General features: G+C 40.8%; 1 protein-coding gene across 1 annotated transcript in view; it reads left to right on the top strand.

The window, feature by feature from the left end:
* The first annotated feature begins 24160 nt into the window (after positions 1-24160).
* The window catches only part of NIBAN1 (niban apoptosis regulator 1), a 72449-nt gene continuing 69111 nt past the window's right edge, over positions 24161-27498 (top strand). Inside the window, exon 1 of the mRNA XM_052801063.1 lies at positions 24161-24284. Coding sequence (XP_052657023.1) covers positions 24230-24284 — 55 coding nt within the window. The 5' untranslated portion in view covers positions 24161-24229. The remainder of the gene's footprint in view (positions 24285-27498) is intronic.

Genomic DNA, 27498 nt, shown 5'->3' with positions numbered 1-27498 from the left:
GGTGCGGGTACCTCCGTGACGAGCGAGGCGGGCGGGACGGCGGCGGTGTCCTGGCTGAAGTCTGGACTGACCCTGAACAGCCGCTTGTATCTCATCGCCAAGTGAAGTGATGGAGTGAGGTTATTAAATTTTGTCTTTGGGCAAGAGCGGGTCTGCCAGCCTCAGGACCCAGTGGGCCAAACACATGGCCTCCAGCTGGCCTTTGCTGGGCTTTTCTCACTGGATGTGCCCTCTAAACTCCACGGCTCTTGACCGGTCTTGCTCTTGGCCGCCTTTCCGAAGAGAGGAACGTGCCTGCCGTTTGTAGGCCGTGAGACGAAGCTGGAACCCCGGGCAGGACTGAACCATGAGGAGACAAAGCTGGAACCCTGGGCAGGACTGAACCATGAGGCTGGGGCAGCGTGGCACCGAGCCCAACGTAAAGGCATGCTGCCATCATCACCCTCCTCAAATAAGGGTCAGAAACTGAGGCAAGACTCGGTTGTGCTTGTATTTCAGATGCAAAAGTGCACATTAGATGTTTTCAAGCGTCTCGAGTCCACTCTGCGGTTGTAAAAGTGAAATAAGCATTTGTCTTCCAGTGTCTCCGTTTTAATGTTTGTTAAATTAAGATAGTTTTTATGAGCTTTGGGTCTTCAGTGGTGCCTTTATTGGTCTTGTCATTAACTCTTTTATAGCAAAAGCAAAGCAGTACGCTTAGCGTAATTAAATCTGGCGCGAGTAAAAAGTGAACAAAGATCATCTTGTGAGGCGTAAATTTGAATTAATACTTCAGTCTTTAATGATGCAGGAACATCATTTAAGATTATTCAATATGGAGTATTTAAAGCAATTCAATATGGAGTATTTTAAGTTTTCCTAGAGTTTTGCAGTTAGTATTCTCATAATTGGAATATTAACAAAGTCCTGGTTTGAACTTTTTCCCTTTTTGCAAAACTTCACGTATTTTTAAGGAATTCTAGCTTATGTCAGGTTTTTCCTGGTCATTCTAAGTAACTATTTTTATGTAGTAGCCTTCACTCCCCCACATTCCTTGTGACCTACACCTCAGCCTATATAATTAAATCCCCATAAGAGCTTGATAAGGTAGTCGGCAATAACATCTCTGTTTTCTAAGTGTGATCAAATGTCTCAGCTAAATCTCAGAGGGAGTCAACTGGAGACAGGATTTAACAGTCCTTTTTTGTTCTTGATTAAGTTTTTTTAAAGAATATTTTTTTTTAAGTGGGTTGTGTTGAGCTCTTTAAGTGTTAAAATTCAAAGCTGGTACAGAACAGAAAAAGAGATTCTGATAAGTTTCTCCCTTTAGAATGAAACTAGTCAGAATTAATGGCTGAAATTTTCCTAATGTTTCAGCTGTTCATCAGTGACGTCGTCTGTCAAGCTCTTGCTGTACCAGAAAGTGTTCTTTGGTGAAAATTGCTTCACTTGTTAATTGTCCACAGTACTGCAGTGAGTGAAGAAGTTGCTATGTTAACATACCACTGTTAATAAAATTTTTTTGAGATGAAAAAACCTAAATGAATATTAGGTCATTGAATGTTGCAAAAATAAGATCTGCAAAATGAAAGCATGCAGTTGTAAGGAAGGCAGATCTCCAAAGGCAGATGGAGCACAAGGTGGGTTGGAAGCATCTGGTAAAATGCAAAACTATACAGTGGCATGTAAATTAACAAACTATAAACATTTTTAAGAACATTTTGCTGAAAGGGAGACAAAAAGAAATTCAACACAGTTAAGTTGTGCTAGTGGTGTCCAACTTGCCATATTTATGAGAATATTTATTTGACTTTGTTTTATATTTATAAGAATTTACCATTTAATAGTAGCACCATGGATCTTCTCTGCAATGTAGTGTTCTTGCTACTTTTAAGGATGTAAAAAAAGGCCACCATATACTTTCCGAATGCAGGCTGGCTGTCAGTCTGCTGAGACATCAACATGAAGAAGGTTTCCTGTTCAGGCGAAAAATGTGAGGCAGATGCACAGTTCTGCTCCATACCAGGTACCCTGCTCAGTGCAGGAGCCAGGACGCTACTGCCTCTGCGGTAAAGGCTCTGGGGCCAGCATCCTGGGTGACACAAACAGGGGCATGGCCTGGAGATCAAGGGGGACATTAGTCTCTTATGCTCAGCACTTGTTGGATCACATCTAGATACCATGTCCAGTTTGGGGGTCGTAGTCAAATGCCTCAGAAAGGAATTGACAAAAATGGAGCAAGGTCAGGGAGGCCCCCAGGGCAGTTGGGGCTGGAGCACTTGACCTGAGAGGAGAGGCCACAGGAGTGGGGCTTGGTCAGCGTGCAGATGCTGGGGGACCATCCAACCCCTTTGTATGAGGTTATTGAGAATATGGAGCTAGGGTTTTCTCAGTGTTGCAAGGGAACAAGGTGAGAGGTTCAATAAACTGAAACATAAAAAGTTTGGACTGAATGCAGGGAGAACCTATTCCCCGTGGGGACACTCAAGCAGCAACACAGTTTGCCCAGAGAGATTGTGCCATGTCCATTCTTGGAGGTTTTCAAGACTCGACTCATTCAAGCCCTGAGCAACCTGGTCTGACCCCAGAGCTGACCTGCTTTGAGCAGGAGGTTGAACAGGCACCTCCTGAAGTCACCTCCAGCCCAAGTTATCCCATCATTCTGTGATTCTGCGCTCACAGTGCAGACAAGAAAGCCTGGGATGTGGATAATGCTGTATTTCAAACCTTTGCATTTGTGACCATTTTTGTTCTTTACAGCTTTCTCTGCAGCAGGTAGAAAAACCATGCAGCATGATAGCTGAAAAAGCTTTCATCAGCTCGTGGTTTCCACTGTTTGTGGTGTAATGGAAACATTTCTTCTGTTCCTTGCAGCAGCAAAATAATAGTAAAGAAAATTACTCCAGTCAACTGAGTCATGCTGTTTCCATGTCCTCCTTCCAGGTAAAATATTTATTACCTGTTAAAGTGATTGAAGGTCACCCATTCACTGCCTTTTAGAAACGAGTATATAGAGAGAAGAAAAAGGAAAATAAAGTGCTCCCATTTTAAAAGTTTAGAGGCAGGGAACTGTAAATGATACACAAAAGGTGGGAGAAGGTAGGAGGAAATGTCCATGTTGGTGCATTACTCCACTGTGGTACATTACAGTAAAGGAAGATGAGTGTATAAATACATGATAGCAAGGGAAGAATAAATTGGTAAGATAAGGTAAGCTAATTGGTGGTATTCCAAGTAGGCTAAGAGACTTGTCTGCCCTAGCGTTAGTAAAATACTCAATCCATTTTCCCATGCTGGCTGCCCTGTCAAATAGAGCAAGAGAGATTTCTGAGGCATTTACCCTTTGTGCAGGTTACAAAGTGTTATACAAAGCAGCCTTCCTTAGGATTAAATCAGGTGCAAGCAAGGCAGGGAGAAAGAGCACTGAGATTGTTCTTTTGAACCAACACTGGCTCAGAATTGATGGGTTTTCTACAATTTAAGATGTGATTCTTTAAAAATAAAGCAAAGGCAAGCAAGCTGTGTGATCTTTAATGAAAAATGTTCAATATTACAAATGGGAAATTAAACAAGATTGCTCAGCACAGATTGTATTGTGGCAGGTCACATTCTAGAAGTTCAGAATACAAGAAAACCCTCTGTATACTTGCATGTTTACTCCAGCTTCAAAACTAAACTAAGATACTTTAACAAGAAACATTTGCCTGACAATGGTATCTTGAAGTCACAGGCACTGTTGGCACAGGTAGATGGACTGATGTGACATTGCCACAGTGTGGCTGTAACTGCAATGTACTTCTTCTTCTTCCTCTTGCTAGAGCTGTAACAATCTGGTGAAAATACCCAGTGGCAATCTAGAGGAAAAGCCTTTCTCTGGTTCATAAGAGAGCTGCAAAAAGGTATTATGGAACTAAGCCCTTCCATCAAGCGATAGTTCACTTTCCTGAAGGCATTGTGTTTGAAGTAGGGTTCTCTGGCTGTAGCTGGGTTTACTAGACCCAAAGTAATCAGTGATGGAAGGTACCTTTCATGCCAAGGCAGAAGTTAGGTCACTTTATGCAACATTCAAATGGGCATCTTGAAGATAAGAGAAAGGAATTACTTTGGATATACTTGCTAACAGTGTAGTAGGTGATGCTCAGCAGTAATAAACATCTGGAGGCATAGGCTTATCATCTGTTTTGGTAGTGGGTCATGCATTCTGGATGCTTGTTTGTGTATGTGGTGAAAATAATTCAATGTGTGTCAGAAACAGTCAGCTCTGCTATCATCTGTGTTAATTTCCTGGACTGATAGGTAAGATAATACCCTGGTAATATATCTGCAGAACTTTGAAAAGACTGTGGCTTTATTCTGAGACTCGTAGACAAAAATAAGTGGGAAGGAGAAAGCCATGGCATATTTACTACTCACAGAGGTAACGTGAATAAATGGGAATTGTAGCAGAATCCATGTTACACAAGGATCAAAATGCACAAATTAGGGATTCTATCAACTTTATTCCTTTGGAAAAGAAGTTTTGCATGAGACACTACAGGATCTTCAGTATTCAGGCCCCACCATTATTAAGTTCTTGTTTTCAAAAAAGTCACTGAAAACCAGTATGTAGCCAGCATTTGGACAATCAATGCTGACCCAAGAGGGAAAGATATTGCTAAAAATAGCCGTTTGTAAGTCCTGAATGAGCTAGGAGTAGCAGAGATGGGAGCAGATAGTAACATAGTGGATCTTGTTTAGGAAGGGTCAAAGACTTGTTTTCCCCTCCAATGTATCCTAAAAATGTTGATGTATCTGACCCTAATATAGCCTTAATAAACTCATGACTGCAATGCGCTTCTTAAGCAGTGTGCAGAATGGCAACAGATTTTGAGCAAGCAGGGGCATAAAGTCTTTCACCAGCTTTGTTGGAAACAGTATCAGGCCAAGTTCTCTAATGCAGATTGCTTATAAGAAGGCAAAGATGAGAGCAAGTGTAGGGAAAAAATCATCTAAACTTTTAACTGGCAATGTAGTCTAATAGCTTTGGGAGTTGTATGGGCATGAAGCATTCCAGTGTAGATACAAGCCAAACAATCATACAACCACAACTGATGAAAAACAGTAGTACAGTGGTAGTAATTCAGAAATAGTTAGTATTTTCCAGAGAGTGTTTTCATAACACCATTAAACTGCATGGTTCTGAAAGTCATCATATCAGCAAAGTAAAAACAGTGGTCAAAACTAGCCAAGAACTTCAGAAATAGCTGCAAGATAATATTATCTACTTCATAAAATGAAGTTTCAGGCAGTGATCAAAGGATTTTGCCAATTTAAAAACTGAAAGATAGTTCAAAATAGCACACCCCTGAATTACAGAAATGGCCATACAAATGAAAATGTTAGTATATGAAATTCAGATTCTTAAACATTTCAAAAGGCAAAACCCCAAACTCACTTAGTCTGGAAAAAAACATATTTACAAAATCTATAGCCTTAGGGCTTGTACTCAAAAATACACAATGTTTTCAGAATATTCATACTTTGAGTAGACATTTTATGTCTGTTAGTTTGTGAAATGTCTTCATGGCACATTAAGACATTTGACTGAAATAACAAAGCTGGATAATTGGGGTTATCATTTGTAAAGGCATGCTTAATTTGGAGTTCTGGAGTGGGGTAGCATGCACTTAATGGCTGGTATTAATTCTGAGTTTGATATTTAAGACAGTATATTAACAGGTGTAAAAATTCAGGGAGACAAAATGTAATTATTTAATCAGGTAATTAGCTTATTAAAAATATTTTCATTTAGTGGGAACTTTATTTTAGGCATTTCCTTTATCCCTTTAATATGGTAAAAGAAGAGAATTAATTCCATTTATCTAAAACATATAGTTTAGCCACAACAAAACCAAAGGTAATAATTGTTTCTTCTTGCATGTGCTGCCAAAGAAAATCAGAACTGAATAGATAGAAGCTGTTTATCTGCCCAAAGTAGCAACTTTCTGACAGTGTTTACAGCCATTCAGGTACCCTAACATAGGTGTGACTCTACTGTTGCTAGTTTACATTCTAGTGTAGATTCTTGCAGGTGAAGCCAGCTGTCTGGTCCTACTTTCTTGTCCCCTAAGCTATACTTTCAGAGTACACAGAACTTTTTTGGCTTGAATTTACTAATGATTTAATCTCTGATAACAGAATGTTATTCTTGTCCAGCTTATTTCAAGGGATAAGAGTAACACATGTGGTTTCCTTCTACTTGTGGGATGTTGTGCATTATGACCTGTTCCATGTAGCTAATGGATATTCAAAATTCAGGCTACAAAAGATAAGCTAATGGATACCCTTCCATTCCCAGAAATCTGGGGCCTGGAGATAAAGACAAAAGAGTGGTAACTCATAAGCAACTAGGAAAGCAACAAAATCTTGCTCCTCTTGAATGCTAGGTCAAATGAGTCTTCTAATTAAGAGTATGTCTAGAAACAAAAACAGAAAAGGAACTCCATTTTCTGTAGTAACTGCTCTAAGACTTAATACTCCTAGCCTGGGAGTATTCTTCACTTTCCCACTGAGCTTTTTTGTTCCCTTTTGAAGGACATTAGAGTATGTGTGTGACTGGCAAACTGTCACTGACCACCTTCTGTTCTCTCGTAGCCGTGTGCAATAAAGATTCTTAATCCTTTCTTCTCTTCTTGAGGGACAAAGTCCTGCCATCCCATAACACGCTTCCCACTAGTGTCACGGCTAGGGGCCAAGTCTAGTTTCATGTGCTATGCAGGTGCTTCTGCAATTAAGCAGTTGTTTCAAAATAATTACATATGAATCATTGTCAATCTGCTTTAAAGACTTTTAACATTTCTCTGTTAGACTTGCTAAAGGATGGCTTTTTGAAATGCTTTAGTGAAACAGAAGTGATTCCTGTGGTCACCTTTCTCTGCAAAAGGGGTGATAAGACAGAATCCAGACTAGGTATAAAGCTGCATCTGTTTTTCCTGTAACTCCTTTTTTACTACTTTATTTACCTTTTGCATTATAAGAAGTGGATTGAGGGGAAAGACGATTTTTTAATTTGTTTTTTACCACCTTGTTTCCTCAAAATAGTCGAGGAGATTTTGCACATACTTTCAAAATGGTCTAAGTAGTCTCAGGGCAAAGAAGAATGCAGAATGCTTCAGCTCTGGTGCGTAGCAGAGGTAATTTGAACAGAAATAGGGACATGATAACACAATTTTTACAACTTTTTAATTTGTGATTCAGCAAACATGTTTGCAACGTCCTATCCTCTGCAGTAAGGAAACAAGTGTGATTAACACATATTGACTGTGGTTTCCCGTAGGGGAAATTCTGTACACAATGTTTTGAAGTAGGCTTTCTTTTTAAAATAACTATATATATGCATTGCAAAGACAAGGTCAAAGGCCTCTGAAGCATGGAAGGTGGTAGCGTTTGAAGGAATAGCTCTACAGAGACTAACCCATAATAAAGCTGTCTCTTGCACTGCTTGACTTTTCATTTGTGGTGAAAAAATTGCGCCGTGTCCTGGAAAACAAATTTAACAATCGCTGTTCTCATCCTAGAGCTCTAGGCAATATGTTAGGTATGTGCAATATTTTAGGTATGTGACACAAGGCATCATGGCAGTAAGATGAGAAATGGGGCAATGTTTGTAGGTAGAAGCAATACCTGCATACAAGCTGTCCTTGGGATCCGAAACAGAAGTCACAAAGTTCAAGCTGAGAGTTTAGATGGAAACACTGAACTTGCCACTGAATTTTTCTATATTGAAGGCCTAACTTGTAGTTGGTTAATACAGCTATTGATCTCAAATGAGGTGCAAGTAACAGTTTTTTATTAATAGCTGCCTGGATGATATTTAAGATAACTATCTGGTGCCCTCTTGCGGAGTTTTTTACATCAGACCGTGGTAGAATGAAATACCTTACTCTGTCTTCATAGCATCCGCAAAGATCTCTCTAAAGGAGGGCACAAATAAGTTTAGTCACATTTGTAATTGTAGCTATATGAAACAGATGCAATCAGATTCAGATTTTTTTCCTGCAATTATTAATTCTGCAAATATAGAGGGGTTTTCTGCCAGTGAATGGCCCAACCAAGAGTACTTTTGCTGAAGTTATTGAAGGTTTATGCTTGCACTGAAAAGCATGCCAGAGGTAAATAAGTATGAGGATGTCTTGGGCTGTTGTGTTTATCTCTACAAGGTTATTTAGAAAGTGATAAACAAAAGTATGTTTTTAAATAGACAGTCAAGGATAAGGACAGAAGCAGGCAAAGAAGAGGAGAGGGGGAAAAAATCCTGGGAAAAAAGAATTAGCATACAGCTTTAGTCATCCCTGGCTTAAGCATCAGTTATAGCAAAAGACTGACTACTCCTTCCCTCTTTTTATACCTTATTTTAAAGGATTTCACATAGCACAAGCTTACGTTGCTTTGTAGCTGGTCAAAGTATGTGATCCCCATATGACTGTTTCATCAAGCGTGGGCTAATTTCTGTAAGTAAGTGGAGAAGCTCAACAAATGATTGTGCCATACTTTTCAGAGGCTGGTTAAATTTTGCAAGGTTATCCCTGAGCTATGTGTTTCAAATATAATTCAAAGAGGTTTTCTTTTAACTCATCTGGTTTTTCCATTATTTGAACTTAAGCAGTGACCTCAAGAAATAGTGAAAAATAGGTGTATGCCAGCTGTGTTCTTGTTCCCAGTCAGCATGTGACTCACCAAAGCAGTTCTGTCCACTTCTTCGTAACACAGCTCTTTTCTCATAAATGTTAAGAGTTGTTTAACTCAAAGACAGTCCTCCTGCTATAGTCTGGACAGCCCTTGAATTTGGGGCACATAGATCTGACCTCTAAATTATTTGGGGGTGGTAATGCATATTGCACACACTCACATTTCAGTCCATCATATTAAGTAGGATTTTGCAGCCCAATTTCCACTTGTACTACAGACTGCCTATGTGAACCTAAGCAAGTCACTTAAGGTTTGTGAATCAGCTCCCACACCTGAAGACAAAGATAACAATTGTCAGACAATGTTCTAAACACCCTTATGAATTAGGGATCTGTAGTGGACTTTGATAGGTGCTGGGGGCAGGCATTATGTTAGGGTAGAGGTCTAAAGAAGAAATAATTTTCCTTTCTGGGTTCCACCTCCACTCTTCTTTCATTGTTTTCAGGCTAAGGGATGGAAAAGTAAGATCTTGGCATTACTTGTTTTTAAAGTCTGTGGTTCTGCTATTGGGAAAATTTTTGCCTTCCAAATGACCAGCAAGAACACAGTTTAGAGGAAAATAGCCTACACCTATTGTCTACAGCCTCACACATTTGGTTCAAATTTGCTGTAAGAGGAGAAATGAGATGTGTAATACAGGTTTGTGAACACAGCAGATACATATGTCTGTACATGCACAGACACACACAGGCACGCTGGATGCAGAAGACAACCTTCTGGATTCAGTCAAATGAGGCAAAAGCTAGTGAGAAGTACATCGCTATTTTTTATAATGGTTTGCACATCACTTGTAAAGAACCTGCATTTATTAAGTCCACCCTACTTCTCAATACGGTCTGCTAATGAGGAGTGCCCTGTTGCTGAACATCTTCATACAGTAGGACACGAAAGGCAGTTCAGCACTCACTCTTGCCTTGTTCTTTTCTCCTCAGATGAAATCTGTCAGAATATGGATTTAGAAGTTAGCTGCCTGGAAGTGAAATCCCATAGAACTGAGGGTCTATGTTAAAACTTGTCAGAATTTATTATTATCTTCAGAACAAGCAGTGGAAAGGCTACAACCTATTTAAGGCAAAGAGAGAAAAATGGAACAAGCCAATCTTTCCAGACAAAGACGATGATGAGTATTAATATACAGTCATTTTAAACTTCTGACGGGAGATAATTCCCCACAATACTTGCATTGTATAGTTAAAAAATGGCAGTATTAGTACATGTTTTAAATTATTCTGTTTCCATTACCCTCTTCACGGTTAGTTGATTGGAAAGATTGATAATGAGCCTCAGGTTCCCAGCCATTATGAGTTTATTTTTCTATATTGATTATTGCAACGTATGTGAGCAAGTGTGATCAAAACAGATTATTTACATTATACAACGGTGTGGTCTGTTGGGGCAGCACATTTACAAAGCCATCGAAAGTGATTTCAGAGAGAGCTGACAGATTACTACAATGTTTATCATTGTTACAGTCTCAGTGGGAGTCTGGTTTAATCTAATTAACATAACAGTGGGAACACAATGACAATAAATATTAGAAGCACTAAAGGACTCTTCTGTTATGTAGCCAGTATGACTGACTGGAAAAGAGAAGCATTGCAGTGAATGCAGAACAGAAGAATGCTCAAGGGTGACTAATAGGTCAAAGAAGCTTTTTTTTTGTAGTCATAACATTAAGCTGGGATATTTTTTCCACACAATGTGCTCTAAGCACCTACTTTAGATATTCTGAATTGCCCTCTCTGTGCTTACATGCCTCTGAATTGACTAAGCTAGCAGATAGCTTTGGTCCTCTGAATCATACCAAAGTTAGATGTATAAGTGAGCTAAAGCTGAAGTTCTAGCTTTCTGCCCAGGTCCAAACTTGTAAAAGTAAGCTACAATACAATTTGATGTCGAGCTTAGAAAGCTAAGCAAGAGAAATTGTGGAAGGTATGATTTGACAGATTTAATCAGAAAGACAAAAACCTGATTGCAAGTTCTTAAAAACAGATCTTCATTAGTTTGGGGTTTGTAGTTATTTTTTTTATTTTTAAACTGTTTCAATTACAAGTTTGGAATAAAAAAATTGAGGGGGAAGGAAGGAAGGAAGAAAATAGAATGTAGTGATTCTCTTAGATGCATAAATCATACCTACTTTCAAAAAGAACATGAGTCGCTTTGAAAACTATGTTTTCTCAAAGGTCAAAGCTAAAGATTTTGAAACACCTTGAAGTTAGTGGAAGCAGGTGGGAGAAAGTTGACGTCTTTTTTTTTCCATGAGCCACAAAAATCAGGGGTTTTGGTAATAATTTAGCAACAATAGAGAACACCTCCTTAAGAAAAGTTAAAATAAGCCAACTTCAAACTCTGGAAACAATTTAAAGAATACTGTTTGAAAGGAGTTCTGGGCATCACTAGTAATAAGCTAAGTGGTAGTGGGAGGAAACTGTCAATAGATACCAAAACATTTACTACCATAAAAGAGTAGGCATTGTTGGAAGCTTTGTTATGTTCTTTTGTATTCTTTACAGAACTGCCTACTCTGTTTCAGGAACAGGTATGCTGAAGTAAATCACACAGGAGGCTGTTTCAGTTCATGAAACTTTGTGGGTTCCTTTTCCCACTACTTTCAGTGGTTTATTTTGCAGAAGTCTAGTGGGTTGGTGTGCATCAGGAGGTTTTGAGGGGAGGGACGACCTAAATCCACATCACAAGTATAGAAACGGCTTTCACAAAGTTCCAGGCTTAGCACACGTCCTGTTCCTAAACACTTACCTCCAGCAGGAACAGTTGAAGCCACACTATATTATTCACCTAGGAGAAATAACATAATATCGCATCGTAGGTTAGTCAGATAAACAAAAATTACTAGTGCATTTTTAGGAGGCTTCATCCTGTCACTCAGCACTGGTCCAGGAAGTCTATAGAAAAAAAATCTGTGTCTAAATAAGTCAGTGATTATCATGGTTTAACCCCAGCCAGCAACTAAGCACCACACAGCCGCTCACTCACTTCCCCCCCACCCAGTGGGATGAGGGAGAGAACTGGAAGGAAAAAGGTAAAACTCATGGGTTGAGATAAGAACAGTTTAATAGAACAGGAAGGAAGAAACTGATAATGATAACAATAACAATAATAAAAGGATTGGAATATACGTTCTCATACTGAATCCAAAACATAACACTAAACCAGCTACTAGAAAGAAAATTAACTCTATCGCAGCTGAAACCAGGACAGTGATACAGAGTTCTTGGACAATGAAACTATAGAGTACACGCCTGTTTCCACAAAGCAGCTGAAAGTAAGTTTTTAATGTACTTTCTTGTGAAAGAATTTACAGTAGTATTGTATAGCCATTGATCAGAGAATAATCAAACAGGCCACCCTGCAGAAAGATTTTTTCAGACACCTACAGAAATGGCCGGTATCTATGAATTTTTACTGAAAACAGGCATCTACTTCTCATCCCCCACCTATAGGTAAAAAGCCTTCTAAAATAGATCAAATACAGTAAACATGGCAGCAGAACATTAGCCAAAATTCAAAGCATTCTCTGTGTTCTGTAAGACATAATTTCTCTTCTTAGATTCTTGCAGCTTTTTGATGATAAACTAGAAAAATATGATGAAGACAAGTCTTGGAACACTGAGTGGGGATGAGGAAGCAGTGTGAATGACTTGACAGAGTGTAAAAATGACAGTAAGGAGGAAGGAAACAGAAGAGAAAGTGGTTTGGCAATCAGCCCATGAGAGGAGAATGTAGCAATGTGGTGATTAAGTGCTAGCCCCATATTGTTTCCTCTTAGGTGAATTCTGAAACTCCTCAGGGTTTGTGCCCCATTCCTTGCCTTCTGTGGGAGGTGGGACCATTGATTTTCATCTCCAGATAAAGAAGTGGATTAATTCTGTCTTACACTAGGGGAAGAGGACCCATACGTGGAGCAAATTTTCTGTCTCGGAGCTGCTGTTTCAGATTGTTAAAATCTCAGCTGGATGACCAGAGAACCTGCTGTCAGGAGGCAGAGGTCAAGTCTCTGAACTTCCTCTGCTGCAGATACAATGGTCCTTCTGTGCAAAACACTTCGATTTGGAACAGAGACACAAATTCTGTCTGCTTTTTCTTGCCTCTACTGAGTGCAGGGACAATCACTGCTACATAGCTATTGCTACCTTACTACAGAGATGGACTAGCAAGAAGGCTGAAGGTGGTATGATGGTGGTGAGGAGGCAGTGAGTCTCAGATCAATTTGCTTCAACTTCAGCTGAACTCTATGAAGGGAAAAGTAGAAGAGGTAGAGAGATTACCTTGAGGAGGTAAAGACACTAATACCCGCTCAGTGAATTTTGTGGCAAGGGTAATTGTTGTCAATAAACCAGAGACAACTAGCTGGACCGTGGTAAGTTGAGGATGCTAGGAATAATTTTGCTGACAACTCTTCATTAACAAAGCTAAAGTTGCCTGGGAGCCTTTTGGAGTGTAATGAGTGGCCACAACCTAGGTATCTGAAAAATAGGGAGGTAAAGTTTGTGGAGTCAGGAGGGACTTTTGTACTGAAAGACCTTACCAGAGGAAGAGGATGTTATAGGAGATTCTCTCTAACCAGAAGAGCATACATAAGTAAACGTGCGGGAGAGGGCGCCAGATAGCAAGGAGTAACTTTGGGTGTAATAACATCTCAATACAATAGGAAGAGAACTGCTAGTTTAAAGTTTTGGTTGAGATTATATTTTGCATAACCTCAGAGTTAGAGTGGACAACTGAGCATCCATGATTTTGGTAGCTAGTGCATTCAGCATTCATTGCAACAGTCAGGATATATGAATATCGACCGAAAATCTGATTCCTGTCATTCATGTCAGCAACTCCAGCCTTTGATGAGTTAAAAGTATAGTCTTTATCACTCCTCTATAATTAGATGTGTGAGAGCAAACTCAGTAGGAACTGCATAGCTTCCTTTATTTTTGTCATGTCACGCGAGTACTTCAATTACAGCCATGTGATACCACTCTCTGCAGTGAACCTGTTCCTTGTTAAACTAGAAAATTCACTTACAAATACTCTAAATTGATACAGTTAGAATTGGCTGTCTGTGCTCCCAGAATATTGAATTAGGCAACATGCAACTAGGTTGCAATTTGGTCTCTATTTTCAGGGCTGTAGCAGTATAAGGTGCCTGCGCTTTGCAGACAGCAGAAACATTCAGGAAACAGGACATTGGAGCACTGTCAGACAGGGTCTACTGGCTCCTTTTGCAATGGCAAATCCAGCATTTACATGAACTGCACAAAGTGGCACCTACTTACACCTGTCCTATCCTCAAACATAGTGTGCTTCTTAGAAACATCTTCACACTTGGTGGACTTTTGCAGTCCTTCGCCTATTTGTGTAGGTTGCCACTTGATGCACAACTTTCACTGGGCTATCTTTAAATTCACATATTCAAACTTCTCTCTATTTCACTGCTATGACAACCTATTGGCAGGAAGACTTTTGTGCCCCACTAGTAAAAATCGTCATAACTCGTCTTTGTGTCTTTCCTCCACCGCTGCCTCCCAAATAGCTGCAATTACAGTCCTGCCAAGCTAATGCAGCACTTTCCCTCACCATCCCTTGCAGATACATCTAAACACAGCAGACATAGCTGTCATTTGTGCAACTCATTCTAGTGATAACTACCATCGAGGGATGGTGACCAGAGTTAAGGCTGGTACTTCATGTACTTCATGAACTTCAGTTTATTTTTCCTTGTTTTCAGAGGATTTGCATTTTGCACAAGGCAAAACTCTGGAATGACTCAAGATATCACCAGGCACCCACAAAATCTTTTTTTGTTGTTTATTGGTTTTGTCCATGGACTAACAATGCAACCAGTCCCTTCAGCTGAGACCCAGCAGCCAAGTGGCTAGCAGCGATAAAGAGAAGGAAGGAGGAGCAAGTGAGAATTTGACCTCACAACCTTTGTTTAGATTGCTGGTTCTTTTTAGTATTTCCTCTTGTTATTCTTTCAAGTATTTGGGGAAAGAGAAGGGAACTGTAGCCAAACCATTACACATGCTTATTCCATAATCTAAACATTTTTATCGTGTCTTTTTTTTTTTTTTTTTTTTTTGGCAGTTGTTTAAATAGCTATAGAAATGTACCAGAGAAATGGAAACTAGAGTCTAAAATTTTCTAAGACTTTATTCTGGGCAGTGCACCAAGTAACAGGTAATTGTTGGCAGGACTACAAGGTTAGTTTTGCATACTGCTTTCAGTCTGCAGCGATGATGTATGTGCACAAAATGAGGGTCAAATACAGGCCTTCAGGCAGTGGCCGGGACATTTACAGCTCAATTATACTATATAGGCAAAGTCCTTGAAAAACTTAATTTTGAAATGGGGTGGGTGGCTGTTGTAGAACATTAATGCCCTTGATTTCAACCTCCTGCCCACTTCTGTGTTCCTTGGTTCTCTGGTACTTGACAGAGTACTTAAAGACCACCCAATTCTGTCCAGTACTTACACAGGCTGTGCGAAGGGGAATGAAAGACTTGGACAAAAGCTAGCCGCCAGGTAGTTCAACTACTAAATATCCAGCATGACATCAGAAATAAAACAAGGCCACTGCTCTTTCTTCTGTTGGTTATTTAGACAGGCAAGCACTAATTTACGTATCTGAACACATCAAGGGAAAACACATTAAGGCTAATACAAACAAGTTGCTTCAAGGAGAAATTCTGTCTGGATGCAAGTAAAAAAAATTCACTGTGAGAACAATTAAACATTGGAATAGGTTGCCAGGGAAGTGGTAGAATTTCCCTCACTGGAAGTATGCAAGACTTGGCTTGACAGAGCCCTGGAGAACCTAACTCGATGGCCCTGCTTCCAGCAGAAGTTCGGACCAGATGGTCTCCAGAAGTCACTTCCAACCTAGATTTTTCTGTGATCTATGATAATACTTCTAATCATCATGTTTCAAAGTTGGGATAACAGAAGAATGTTGTTATTTTCTCTCATGTCAGGCAAATGAGGATTCCAGTGTCTACGGAAATACTAACTTTATTATGAAATAGAAAAGGAAGGAAAAGCAATAGTTGCATTTCACTTACAAACTTTATTGTAACGAACTGCGGTCAAAACCAATCTGGTAAAGTTAAACTGCATAGATAACCAGGAGAATATAGGTTTCTGCTAAAAATTGTCAAAAAAAGTAATATTTTTTTTTTTCTGCAGAGCACTGCTTTAATGCAGTAAATATGCTAGTATGTTCAATACAGTACAGCAAAACAGCTGAACTTGCAATGATGGATGTATATATGAAAGCAAGCAATTTTTTTTAATGAGTATTATGCTTTCCTATAAAAGCCAAATAAACACTGACATTTAAATTGCTTTGAAACAAAACCAGACTTACTAGTGATTTGATAGTTTATCAATTCTAAGTGGATAGCCATTATATAAAAATGCTCAATTTAGAGCAAAAGGAGATATTGGATACTTTCTAATTTCTACAGATTGAGACTGTATTTTGCACTGCTTCTACAGCAAACCAGCGTGTTTGGTGTTATACAAATTAGTGTTAACCATTTTAAGAGATGTAACAGACACTGCTAGCTTGGCCAGGCACTTGACGTGTATATGAGTTGCACGACAATAATGCAGGGGTTTACTTTTCTCTTTTTAAAAATTCTTTTCTTACAAGAATTATACGTACAAGAACATATAATAAAGCAAAGCTAATGCAACCCATTTTATTACAGACAGACATATATAAGTTTCACAAGATACAGCAACTGCTGTAAAGATGCTAGCTAGAGAGAACCCAAGCGAGGTAACAAGCTAAAAAAGCAGATTACTTGTTACCCACATTACCAACTACAAGAGCAACACAGTAAGCGTAAGAAAATCACTGCAGAGGTTAAGTAATATACCAGTTAATTACATCTGCTCTCCTAAAGAACAATGAAAAACTCTGTGTCCAGATATTACTACCCAAGTAAGTCTTGGTAATAATTAATTGCTAAGATTCTTGCTTCCTGCTTCACCGTAAGATGCTTGTTGCAATTTATATACCAATAAGCATTACTGTGGCAGATCCTGCGCCATTAGCAAACATATCATGACACAGCTTGTACTGGAATGGGGGAACTGCCCCCTGGATGTGCTAGTGCCGTTGAGTAGGTGATGTCTTTCTCTTGTCCGAGCAAACTCTTGTGTGACTGCCGATGAGCTGGAGAGGAGCATGAGGCTAACAGGATTACAAGGATCAGCGGGTACCTCACTCACTGACACGATTAGTACATTGTGTTCTTTGTTGTGAAGGCTTATCACCGTGTGGCTTTCCCATGTCAGAAGCTAGGCTTGGATGGATGGACTTATGCTCTGAGCATCTAAACTTAATGAACAGAAAAACCTGTGAACATTTGGGGATCCATTTACTGTAAGTTAAAAACCTAGGAGTGCTAAGGTTTTTATAAAATTCTCTAGAAAGAAATGAAGCAGACAAGACAATCACTTCTGAGAGAGGGGAGGGAAAATATCAAAAATCCAAACTATTCAGCTTCCCTTTGTTTATCTCCCTTTGAACTCTTGCAGCCCATTCAGTGTGCAAGATGGTTTAGCAAATCCCATTTCAATCACTACGTATGCCTTCTTGGATAGGCTCCCGATGAGAAGCTTCTCCATGGAAAATGGAGACTTGGAACAGAAAGGCTGTGTTTAAACCCCATGCTTAGTCTTAATGAATATACTCAGAATAAAAAGCAACCAAAACCATCTGTGCCCAGAAGAAGCAAATCCAGATGTCATGGGGATTTAGTCCTCTCCTTCATTAATCATGACTGCAGGATCATTCAGCTTCTGCAGCATATGCCTGCTGTACTTTTGAAGGGTAGTTAATAATACATGAACATTAGCTCACTTGGGAAGAAAGTTTTGATCACATCTTTGTTAATCAAATGGAAACAGAATTTCTTACTCATCTAAGTAGAGTCACACTACACTGTACTTAATTAAGAAGAAAAAATGACAGGTCTAATTTCTAGGTTTTGATGTCTTGCCTCACTAAAGTCTGTTCAAAGACAGTGGGATGCCTTGAGCCTTCCTGTTACCTGAGCTGAAAGCCTTTAACACTGCCTCCTGCAGATTGCACCCTATAAGCTCATTTCTACCACTTATGAAGGTTTTTCTTTTTTTCGTCTTCCCAAGCAGGTGTGGCCGCCCATCTGAGGCAGTAAAGAATCCATTGGATCTCTGACAGATGGATTTTTGTCCTGGATTTTCTGCTGAGATTGACAGATTGAGCTGTGTCTTTTTGTTTGCTCTTCTGTAACTGTGTGAGCACTATGGAGTGGAAAGTGCAGTCAGCTGTGGTTTTATTTACTGGTTTCTCTACGCCACCTCTATTTCAAGGTGAGGGAACAAATCAATGTGTCTTGTTTGACAATGAGGAAGCTGGCTTCAACAATTAATTTGCAAAGGCCTGTATGTTAGCTGCTTTGACATGAATGTCCTAACTAATTAAAATACAGCTTCTAATGGCAGCTGAGCAGAGATGGTCACCTCCAGCTGTGTCGTTTAACAGATTTCATAACCTAGTGACTAAGCAGAGAAGGAAATGGTGTTTGAATTTACCAAATATGATTTGTGTATTTAGTAAACAAGAAAAGTTCAACACATATAATTTATTTTAATTTATGTATACACAAAACCCTGTAATTACTTGGCCACTGGGACAGGTAAATGGAGTATGCAACAGCTGGAAGTGATTCTCAGCTCTAGGATGCCTTAATTTATAGGAAATAAAATCAAGAATCACATCTTAAAGATTCTGAATTTCACATCCCTATTGAGAGTCTTCATTCCTTTCCCAAATGCCCTTAGTCCTGTGTCATATCCTAACAATCAGAGTTTCCTCCTTACCAATTCCCATTTGCTGCACCTCTTTACTTTCTTGTTCCTCTAGACCCAGCTTTGCCCCTCCAACCTTCCAAAAGCAGACTCCAGCTTCAAAGAGTCACAAGGCTGACGTCAAAAGAACAAGCTTAAAATGGTGTTCTCATTAAGTTCCTGACATGCCAGGTGACAGGGCCAACAGCACTGCTGCAGTAAAACCAGAGAGGGAAGGAGAGAAGACCAGGGGAACTTTTCACCACAGGGCTTGAAGATAAATTATTTCAAAGTTAAGGTAAGGCGAAGTCTCTTGTTCTTCTGAGGTTACCGATTTCAGAGGCTTTTTCTACTGAAGTACTCATGGTGTGTAGAGTGCTTTTCCTTCTCCACAGCCACTGTCTAGAGCTGTACTTGACAGAATCTGTTTACTTGTAATAAATCAATTTTAGAACCTGTTTTTAACAAGCAGCCTTGACGTGCAAGTTGGTAATATGCCCTAAGTACTAAGAGCTTGTATATTTTGTTATAAAGAGTATAACTTGCTCAGAATATATTTACAAGTTTTTATTTGTACTCCATGTGAACTGGGAACATAAGACACACTGAAGGGCCCTTATGGATAGGAAAGAAAAGAACATACATTCTCTTGAGTGTATACCATTAGCAATGTGCTATTCTCCTAATTTTAGAGAAGCAATTCTATGTAAGCAGCATTCTCATGATTTGCTTACCTAGTGTCTTTAAAGCCCAGCTGCTTAAATCCTCCCACTCAAGAATGTGAGGTGTCAGAAGAGAGAATAGCTTCTAGCCCTCTTTTATAGTGTAGTTTTCATGACCCCACCTCACTCTTTGACAACTAAGAAAAAAGAGGTTTTACCCCAAGTTTTCTACCTTCCCACTAAAAGTATTTATTTTTGAGGAACAAGATGTGTGCTGTTTGGATACTGAGGATGGAAATTCTAGATTTGTATCAATGCTAACCTCTAGCTGAGCCTTGCCATGGGCTAGGTATATATATATTTACTAAATGCGAGTGGAGAACTACTGAGCTCTGATATGTCACAATTAATGCATTATGAGAACGTTTAATTGCTGAAAAGTTTCAAAAATCTCTAAGGTTATGAATCAGATTAAATTCTGTGGACGAAATTGACATTTATGAATGATTGGCAACCAAGCAGGGTAAAAAGATGAATGTTATTTATAATTTGGTATTTTATGAGCACTGGTATTCAATGAGTATTCAAAAGAATGTTGTTTACATGTTGAATGGCAAGAAAACATAATTGGGAAGAAAATAAGGAGTGAGGAAGGCAGCCATAAAGCCCTCCTGCATTGGGCTGTGCTCTCAGTGGCATGACTACATTCTGACCTGCACCACCTTTTAAACCCTGTTCTTTCACAGAAATAGTGAAAGATAGATACAAAGTATCTAATTTTACCACCAAGATACTGTCTGCCATTGAAACGTACCTTTGCCTTGCTTTTCCTCCTTCATGAGTAGTTCAGACTGTCATCCATGCTTTCTGAAATTACAAAAATAAGGGGTTTTATCTGATTTATTTCTTTGAAAAATGACCATAAACACCATTTTTATCTCTTCCCTAGGACACAGTAGCACTTCATATACTGTCTCCACATTACACTTTTTCATTTCATCTTGATATAAGAAAGACATTTTTATAGTAAGAACAGTCATGCACTGGAACAACCTCCCCAGGGATGTGGTAGAGTCTCCATTGCTGGAGGTTCTCAAGATGCAATTGCATAGGGTGCTAGATAATCTCATCAAGGCTCCCTTTCCCATGAAAGGATGGACCAGATGATATTTTGAGGTCCCTTCTAACCTGGGCTGTTCCATGATTCTGTGGTTAAGAATCTATTAAAATCCAGTCTTCTGTTTGTGGGTTTTCAGTGCTTCTTGCAGGTCTCTCAGAATTAGGGTAGTAGCTAAAGCACAACCAACTCTAACTTTTTTTTAAGGCTACATTATAAAAATATTATTTTTGGCTCTCCAGCAAGAACAGTTGTGATTCTTTTAGGGTATATTCCACAGCTAGATTTTAAGACCTCCTTCTAACCTTTTGAAAATAACTCATAAGAATAACATTCTTCTGTGTTACTAAGATGGAAGGGATTTGGAATATATTTCAACCAACAGCCTGTCCTGAGAAAAGTGCTGCTTTTATCTTCTGACTCATCTTCTCTGTACTACTTTTCTGCAACCTGGTTTTGGCTTGCAGACAATAATGATTAACAGTTTCCTCTAGCAATAGATAATTATTATTTATCTGCGATGGTTTTATTATATTTGCAGCTGTCTTTGTCAACAGCACCTTGTTATCCTGCTTAGAGAAGTCAGTGATCTTAAAATGGCTACTTTCCCTTGGAGAAATCTTATAAGGTAGTTTTGGATAATTACTTTTCTCTCCCAATGGATTGCATATGCATTTAACTTAAATGCTTCTGGTTGATAACAAACCGTATTTCTGAGGCAATCGAGAAGGTTGTGGGAGTGTACACTCAGGATGAACCCTGCAGTTCCCTCTAAAGCAAAGGGTGCAGTCAAGTGCTATTATGCAGTATGTCAAATCAACTGGTTCCTTGGCGTGTCCTATTTACAATTAGACAAGTGTTGGTACATAGGAGAGGTAGCAAAGATTTTGTCAGTCCCTCTGATGATACATCTGCAGCTTGTCAGCCCTGTGGTCGCGTTAAGGACAGTGTGTTTGACTAACAACCGCTGGAAGTTTATTATGATGGTATGTCCATTTGCATTGAGAAAGGATCTCGTTGTCATGTCTATGTCTGCGGCACATCAGGGTTACATTACAGTTCCCTCTGCAGGGAGATAATAAAGAAGTGATTGTGGAGAAAATCTCCTTCTCTCTCCCTCCCAAAATGGAGTTGGAGGCTGATACAAAATAAGGCAGTGTAGTAACTGTGCACTGCACTTTTTGGGTACGAGAGCTCTCAGTACTTTCACTGGCTGCCTTATGGGTACAGACCATGAGTGAAGCTTGGACTCTGGTGATGTAAGGAACCACCTTTCTCCTGATGTCAAGCCTCCACAAGTGAAGTCACAGAGGCAGCGGAGACACATCTTCATTCCTGTGTTGGGGAGGAGGTGCTTCTCCTGGTCCTGTTCACTCATGAGTTCACTTTCTCTATCAGATAGAAGAGCTCCATCATGTTGCCCTGTAGGACATAATGCAAATCAGGTGTTTAGAGAAGGAACTCTTTGGGAGAGTAAAGGAAAAAAAACCTCTCAAAGATCAGGATTTCATAAGAGAAAAAGTGGGGAAATATTTATTTTACCTCCGGTGGTATTTTTGTTTTGATAATATTACTTTATCATTGATAGCTGCGGTGCAGACATGTTACATCAGACTAAAATCTAACATGGCCAGTTTCTTATCTTGGAGAAGAATGGTTTTGTTATTAAGCAGTATAGAAATAGAATCATTTATATCTGTTCCTGACTTTGCTCACATTTCTCATGGTATCTTTTTAAGATGCTTAAGATACAAACTTTGCAATTAAACACAGCATTTCCCTATCTTAAAAGGAAGATTGTGGTCTTTAATTAGCTAGCATTTGTAAAATGCGTGGGGATCTTGGGGATCATGTATTACCAAAGCATAAAATGTTATAATTAAAAAAACTATTCAGTTCTCATTTTGTTTTTACCCTAGCTGTAATTAGACAGGGAGGTTTCCCATTCAGTATGCACACTGACATGTGTTCTTGGGTATAAAGCTTCTGGGATTTGGCATATTTTCATCTGCTAAATGATGAGACAGAATAGCAATCCAGTTTACAGCTCATGAATTTTCCATAGTTTATCTCTCCAGACTCCTGGAGCTGACTTGCATGTTACATGTGACTGTACATTATGAAAGCCTTCCCAAATACATTTGACAAAAGGTATGCTACACTCAGTGGAGGCCAAATTCTTCTCTGAATTAACACCTTTAAAATGCATGACAGTAAACAGTATTTCCTCATCATTGTCTGCTCACACAGCTCAAAGATGTGCAGCGAGCAAACCACAGCATCCACCTTTCTGTGAGCAAGTGCAAAGCTCTCGGGCAGAGCTTAACAACCAAATATATTGGTAATAGAGTCTGATTCGTATTTGACCTCTAGAAGTGCTGTTGATTTAGTACTATATTCTCAGCTGAGCTATCTGTAGACTTGTGAAACTCTGTTTTAGTGATGGTCTGGATGAACGTGGTCTCCTCAGGTAGTTAAACAATTGCTCCATTACACTTTGGTACAACTAGCATCTGCCCAGGGAGCGTGAATTGATACTGAAGTTGCCTTCAGTCAGCTTTCTTGAAGGAAGAGGCTGTTTAGCAGAATACTGAACTGGATGTTACATATCATCTTCAATATTTCAAATCTGATCAAGTTTAGTGTTGGTTTTAAAACTTTTAAGATTCAACCCCAAAATTTTTAACCGACCTGTGATCAACCGAGTGGCAAAGTATTAAACGCACCTACTGCACAATCCACTTAACTATGTTAAAGCAATTTCACAGCAAGTGACAGGTGTACAAGCTCAATGAAAAGTATTTAAGTCTAAAATACGTAACTTCCAGTCACTGTGAATCTCCAGTGTGTCAGCACAATCCATATTCATTGCAACTCATTGACTCCATACTAAACACATGAGGCACAATAATGTATGGCAAGCTGCCCATTCCCAGTCAGCTGAATTAGCACTATAAAAACAGCGAAACAGAAGAAACTACCTTAGAAAGTCACATGTGGTATAAAGCCTCACTGAAATTATTGTTCAGAGGCAAGGAAGTTCAGATAGATGTTCCATACTATCTTACACTGCTGTGCCGAGGATCTGCAAAGTGGTGCTCTTACACGTTTTAGGAAGTCGGTTTGATCACTGGACTATTTTTACTGAAGTGACATGCAAGCGGGCACTAAAATGCATAGGTCTATCATTCATCCTGGAATCATATAGTCAACAATATCCTATATAGGCCACCAGTATTCCCAGTCAGAGGCTAACTGGAGTGGGAAGGTATGGCCCTGAAGACTGAACCACACGAATCCCATGGTGTCTCAACGTGCCTTGCAAGTGTTGGAGAATGTTTCTAACGGACTTCAATCCCATATGGGATATCCCACATGGTCTTTAAAGTAGCCTCCATGGAAACTTCAAAGGGTCTCCAAGGGGATGTGGGTTTTGAGATGAGGGTAGCAAGTGACAGGAGGGCAAGAGCAGACGACAGCGCCGCGCGTTTTGATGGGCCAAAGAAAATAGATGGGGGCATGTGCGCCTAGAGGCACGCCCCGCCCGCCTGGCAGATGGACACCGCCTCCATTGCCTCGGTATCTTCTGCTCCCACATTTCTGGGAGTGGCGAGGGGCGACCCCGGGCCCCGGCAGGGCAGGACAGGGCGGGAGGTCGGCTGGCGGGGGCGGGGGTGGGGGTGTGCAAGGCGGGGAGCAGGGCCGGAGCAGGGCCCGACCTCCTTTTGGCGGCGGCGGGCGAGAGGTGGCGCCAGCGGGAGGAAGCGGCCGCGGAGCGCGGGGCCGGGCCGGGCCGGGCCGGGCGGTGGCGGCGGCGGCGGCAGCAGCAGCAGCAGCAGCAGCAGCAGCAGCAGCAGCAGCAGCAGCAGCAGCAGCAGCAGCGCTCCCCGGCAGCATGGGCGGCTCTGCCTCCAGCCTGCTGGACGAGAGCAAGTGCACCTACATCCGAGGTAGGGCTCTGCGAGGGGGAGGCGGAGCGGCCGGCTGCTTCCCGGGGCTTTTTTTCTGAGAGCACTGCATCTTGCAGTCGTGCTTTCTGGTGGGGAAAGCTCGCAAAAAAGACCCCCCGGGGGGGCGAGGAGAGGAAATCCCGAGCCCCCGCGGCGCGGCGGGGTGCCGAGCGGAGCCGGAGCCGGGCGCGGTGCAGCGGCCAGCCGGGAACCCCGGGCAGCGGGCACGGCTCGGGAGCCGGTGGGGTCAGCGGGGTTTGGGGACACAGCTGGGCTGGTTCGGAGGGGGACAGAGTGCGATGGGGTTTCTTAAACGGCAATGCTTTAAAAAGTCCCGATGAGTGAGTTATGACATGCCGAAGAGCAGACAGTAAAAACTTTCAAGAGTGTGGAGAGATGCAGCCTGAAACTGCCCGTGGGGACAGTAAGGTCCCAATTCCCCAGCACCGGCAGCTGAAACTTTTCAGGCACCGGGTTTTGCCAGGGTACATTGGATCAAGACCATATGGCCTGATGTTTTGCAAAGCCCATTGAAGGCAGTGGGAAAACTGCTAGGTGGGTATTTAGGTAAACTATTCAGACCTGTGCAAGAACAATTTTTTAATCCATTAAAATGTTGACAGAGAAAATGAAAAAAAAATTGCTTTAAATTTATGGATATCACTATTAAACTACAAAGGAAAAGAGCATAATTCTGTATTTTGGGGGGTATTTTTGTTATTTGAGTAGTTAAAAGATGAAATATGTCTTGCTCTTGCCTGTCACCTGCTCTCCTTGTCGGTAGGGTAGCAGGTAAAGTATTTACAAAGCAAATTTTAAGGATGGAGATTTACAAGCGAAATAAAAGTTTGCATGTGAAAAGGAAGCCCTATTCCAGTATATTATGTATTATGCATCTGAAGCCTGCAAGAGTCCTCACTGCTGTGGACTGGGAGATCAAACTCGGCGCCGATGATTCAGACCGTAGGGTGACTCCTGGGTGGTGCCTGCAGCCGAGCTTGTCCTTTTATTCTGTTGCTTTGGGATTTTTTTGTAGTGTAGGGGGAGTGCAAATGTTGAACTGCTCCTCTGTTAGGACTCCTTTGAAATCACAGTGGATCTTTCAAGAGATTCCCATAGTGGGAAGGACGTCCAAATATTAAATGGCCTTCACCCAAAAAGCAATCAGCAAAGCTGCCAGTCTCACGTGCAGAGATTTTTCTACAATGTCGCCTCAGTATTGTCATGTTCTCCTGCCCCATTGAGGGTGGTTTCAGGTCCCGTCAGAGCCACAAGAGTGCAGTGCCCATGGACTTCTTTTTTTCTTTACACTCATCCCCATGCTGCAGCCAAAATTGCATTTCCACAGTTCAGCATTTCAAGTTTTCTGGTCCCTGACTGAGTGAGGGCAGTTGTGAGTGCCTGAAAAGGCTGATGTCTCATTACTGCAAAAAAAAAAAAAAAAAAAAAAAGTAGGAGATTCAGGGAGCTTATTAGCTTCTTCACAGCTGTGCAAGAGGAAATCGTACAGGTCTTTTCCCTGGACACCATCTAGAATTAGAACAGGGAGCTCATGCCAGAGGGTTGGGAAATCCATGTCTGTTTGGACATGTGTGAAACTGGACTGGATGTATGTATCTGAGACTTCCCTGTAGCTCAAAGGAACCATGCCTTTGCCTTGCTGAGAGCTGTGTGCTCTTTAGACACATCCCTAGTTTGCCTATCACATCTTTGCAGAGGCAAGTGATAAAGCGAAACTATTGTGAAAAAAGGAAGCATTGTGCTTATCCCCCAGCTCAAGCCTGCCGTTCTTGCTGTGAGGATCCCCCACTCTAAATTTTTGCTTTGAAAAATAATTAACAAGGCACTTTGTATAGAGGCTGCCTGTAAATTAGTATTTCCAAGAAGGAAAAGGAATCAGGAAGAGCATCTTAAATCAAAACAGAGTGAAGTCCAACCAACTCACCAAACCTACCACTCATCTTGAGGCTGGAGTCTGCAAGATTCGGACCTTGCTTATCTGTCTTACACCGAGTGCTGTGGTGAGCTCTCCTCGTTTGAAGAGGAAGTGGGCTGAATCACTGATTCTGTAGATTAAATAAGCAGTGCACTTTTTAGCCAGCTTTGTAAAGGTTTGGTGAGTTTTACTGGGGCCCTGGGAGCTTTGGGGTTTTTTTCCTCCAAAGATGATGCAGGGGGGTCCTCAGTAAAAAGGGAAAGGAGATACCTGCTTTTTGTCAGTAGAACTGTCAATCCATAGTGCTTGAATGGGGCGGCACTGGTGAGGGAGGTCGTGAGATAACAAGCTCAAGGATGCTGCCTCGCACATCTTATTCAGAGACTGCAGCCAGTGACATTCTCCAAACTTTGTATGTTTTGGGATGCTCACTCATATTGGCCCAAACATCAGTAGACTCAAGGCAGGAAATCCTGAGTATTACTTCAAGTGAAAGTTTGGTCTAGATCATCTCTAGTGCTCCCTCCCAACCAGTGTTCCAGTAAATAAATTTATATTTGCAATCTCTATGTCCTGGTTTCAGCAATAGATTTTTGCATTTCCCTTCACATAGCTTGGTGGAGGGCTCGTGCCCCCGTCTCCTTGCCTTCGCAGCAGAAGCTTGCTGTGGTTGAACACTGGCATCCTTCAAGTTAGTTCCTGCCGCTCTAACCTCAGCCTGCAGCAGAGAAAATTATTTGGGTGGCATGTCAGCTCTGCAGCATGCTGGGCTGCTGCCTGCAAGGTGGGGTGTTAGCCAAAATTGTGTGGGGCAGAGTTAAACATGACTGCTTGAACGTGCAGAAGGATTGCTGCATGGTTGTTGTCATGATGGTGTAATTTAATTTCCTGTTGCCATAATGATAATTTAATTTGTCTGAAGCCATGTCCCTGTATTGTAAAGCCTTGTGGTTTATTTAGACAACATTTAAGCTAAAACACAATGTAATGAATGGAAATGAGGGACTGAGGGCTAAAGGGGTGGATGGAGTTTTCAGCAATAAGCTGATAGGGTTTCTTCATCAACATGTGTACAAATCTACAGGTTTTCTAATTTCCGAAAGTCTGTTTGCTCACATTGTTTGAGGGATGAGAGGAGAACAAAACAAGGACAAAAATTATGTGCTATGTAAAATTATGTAAAAAAATATGTACAAACATATGTGTAGGTGTCTATATAAACCAGTGAGAACATGGCTCTCAGCATGAGCACCCCCAGGTAGAGCCTGGGAGACACTT

This window comes from Harpia harpyja, chromosome 11 (assembly GCF_026419915.1).
Source record: "Harpia harpyja isolate bHarHar1 chromosome 11, bHarHar1 primary haplotype, whole genome shotgun sequence".
Lineage (NCBI taxonomy): Eukaryota > Metazoa > Chordata > Aves > Accipitriformes > Accipitridae > Harpia > Harpia harpyja.
The sequence above is the reverse complement of the archived record's forward strand: the minus strand, read 5'-3'. Positions and strand labels throughout refer to the sequence as shown.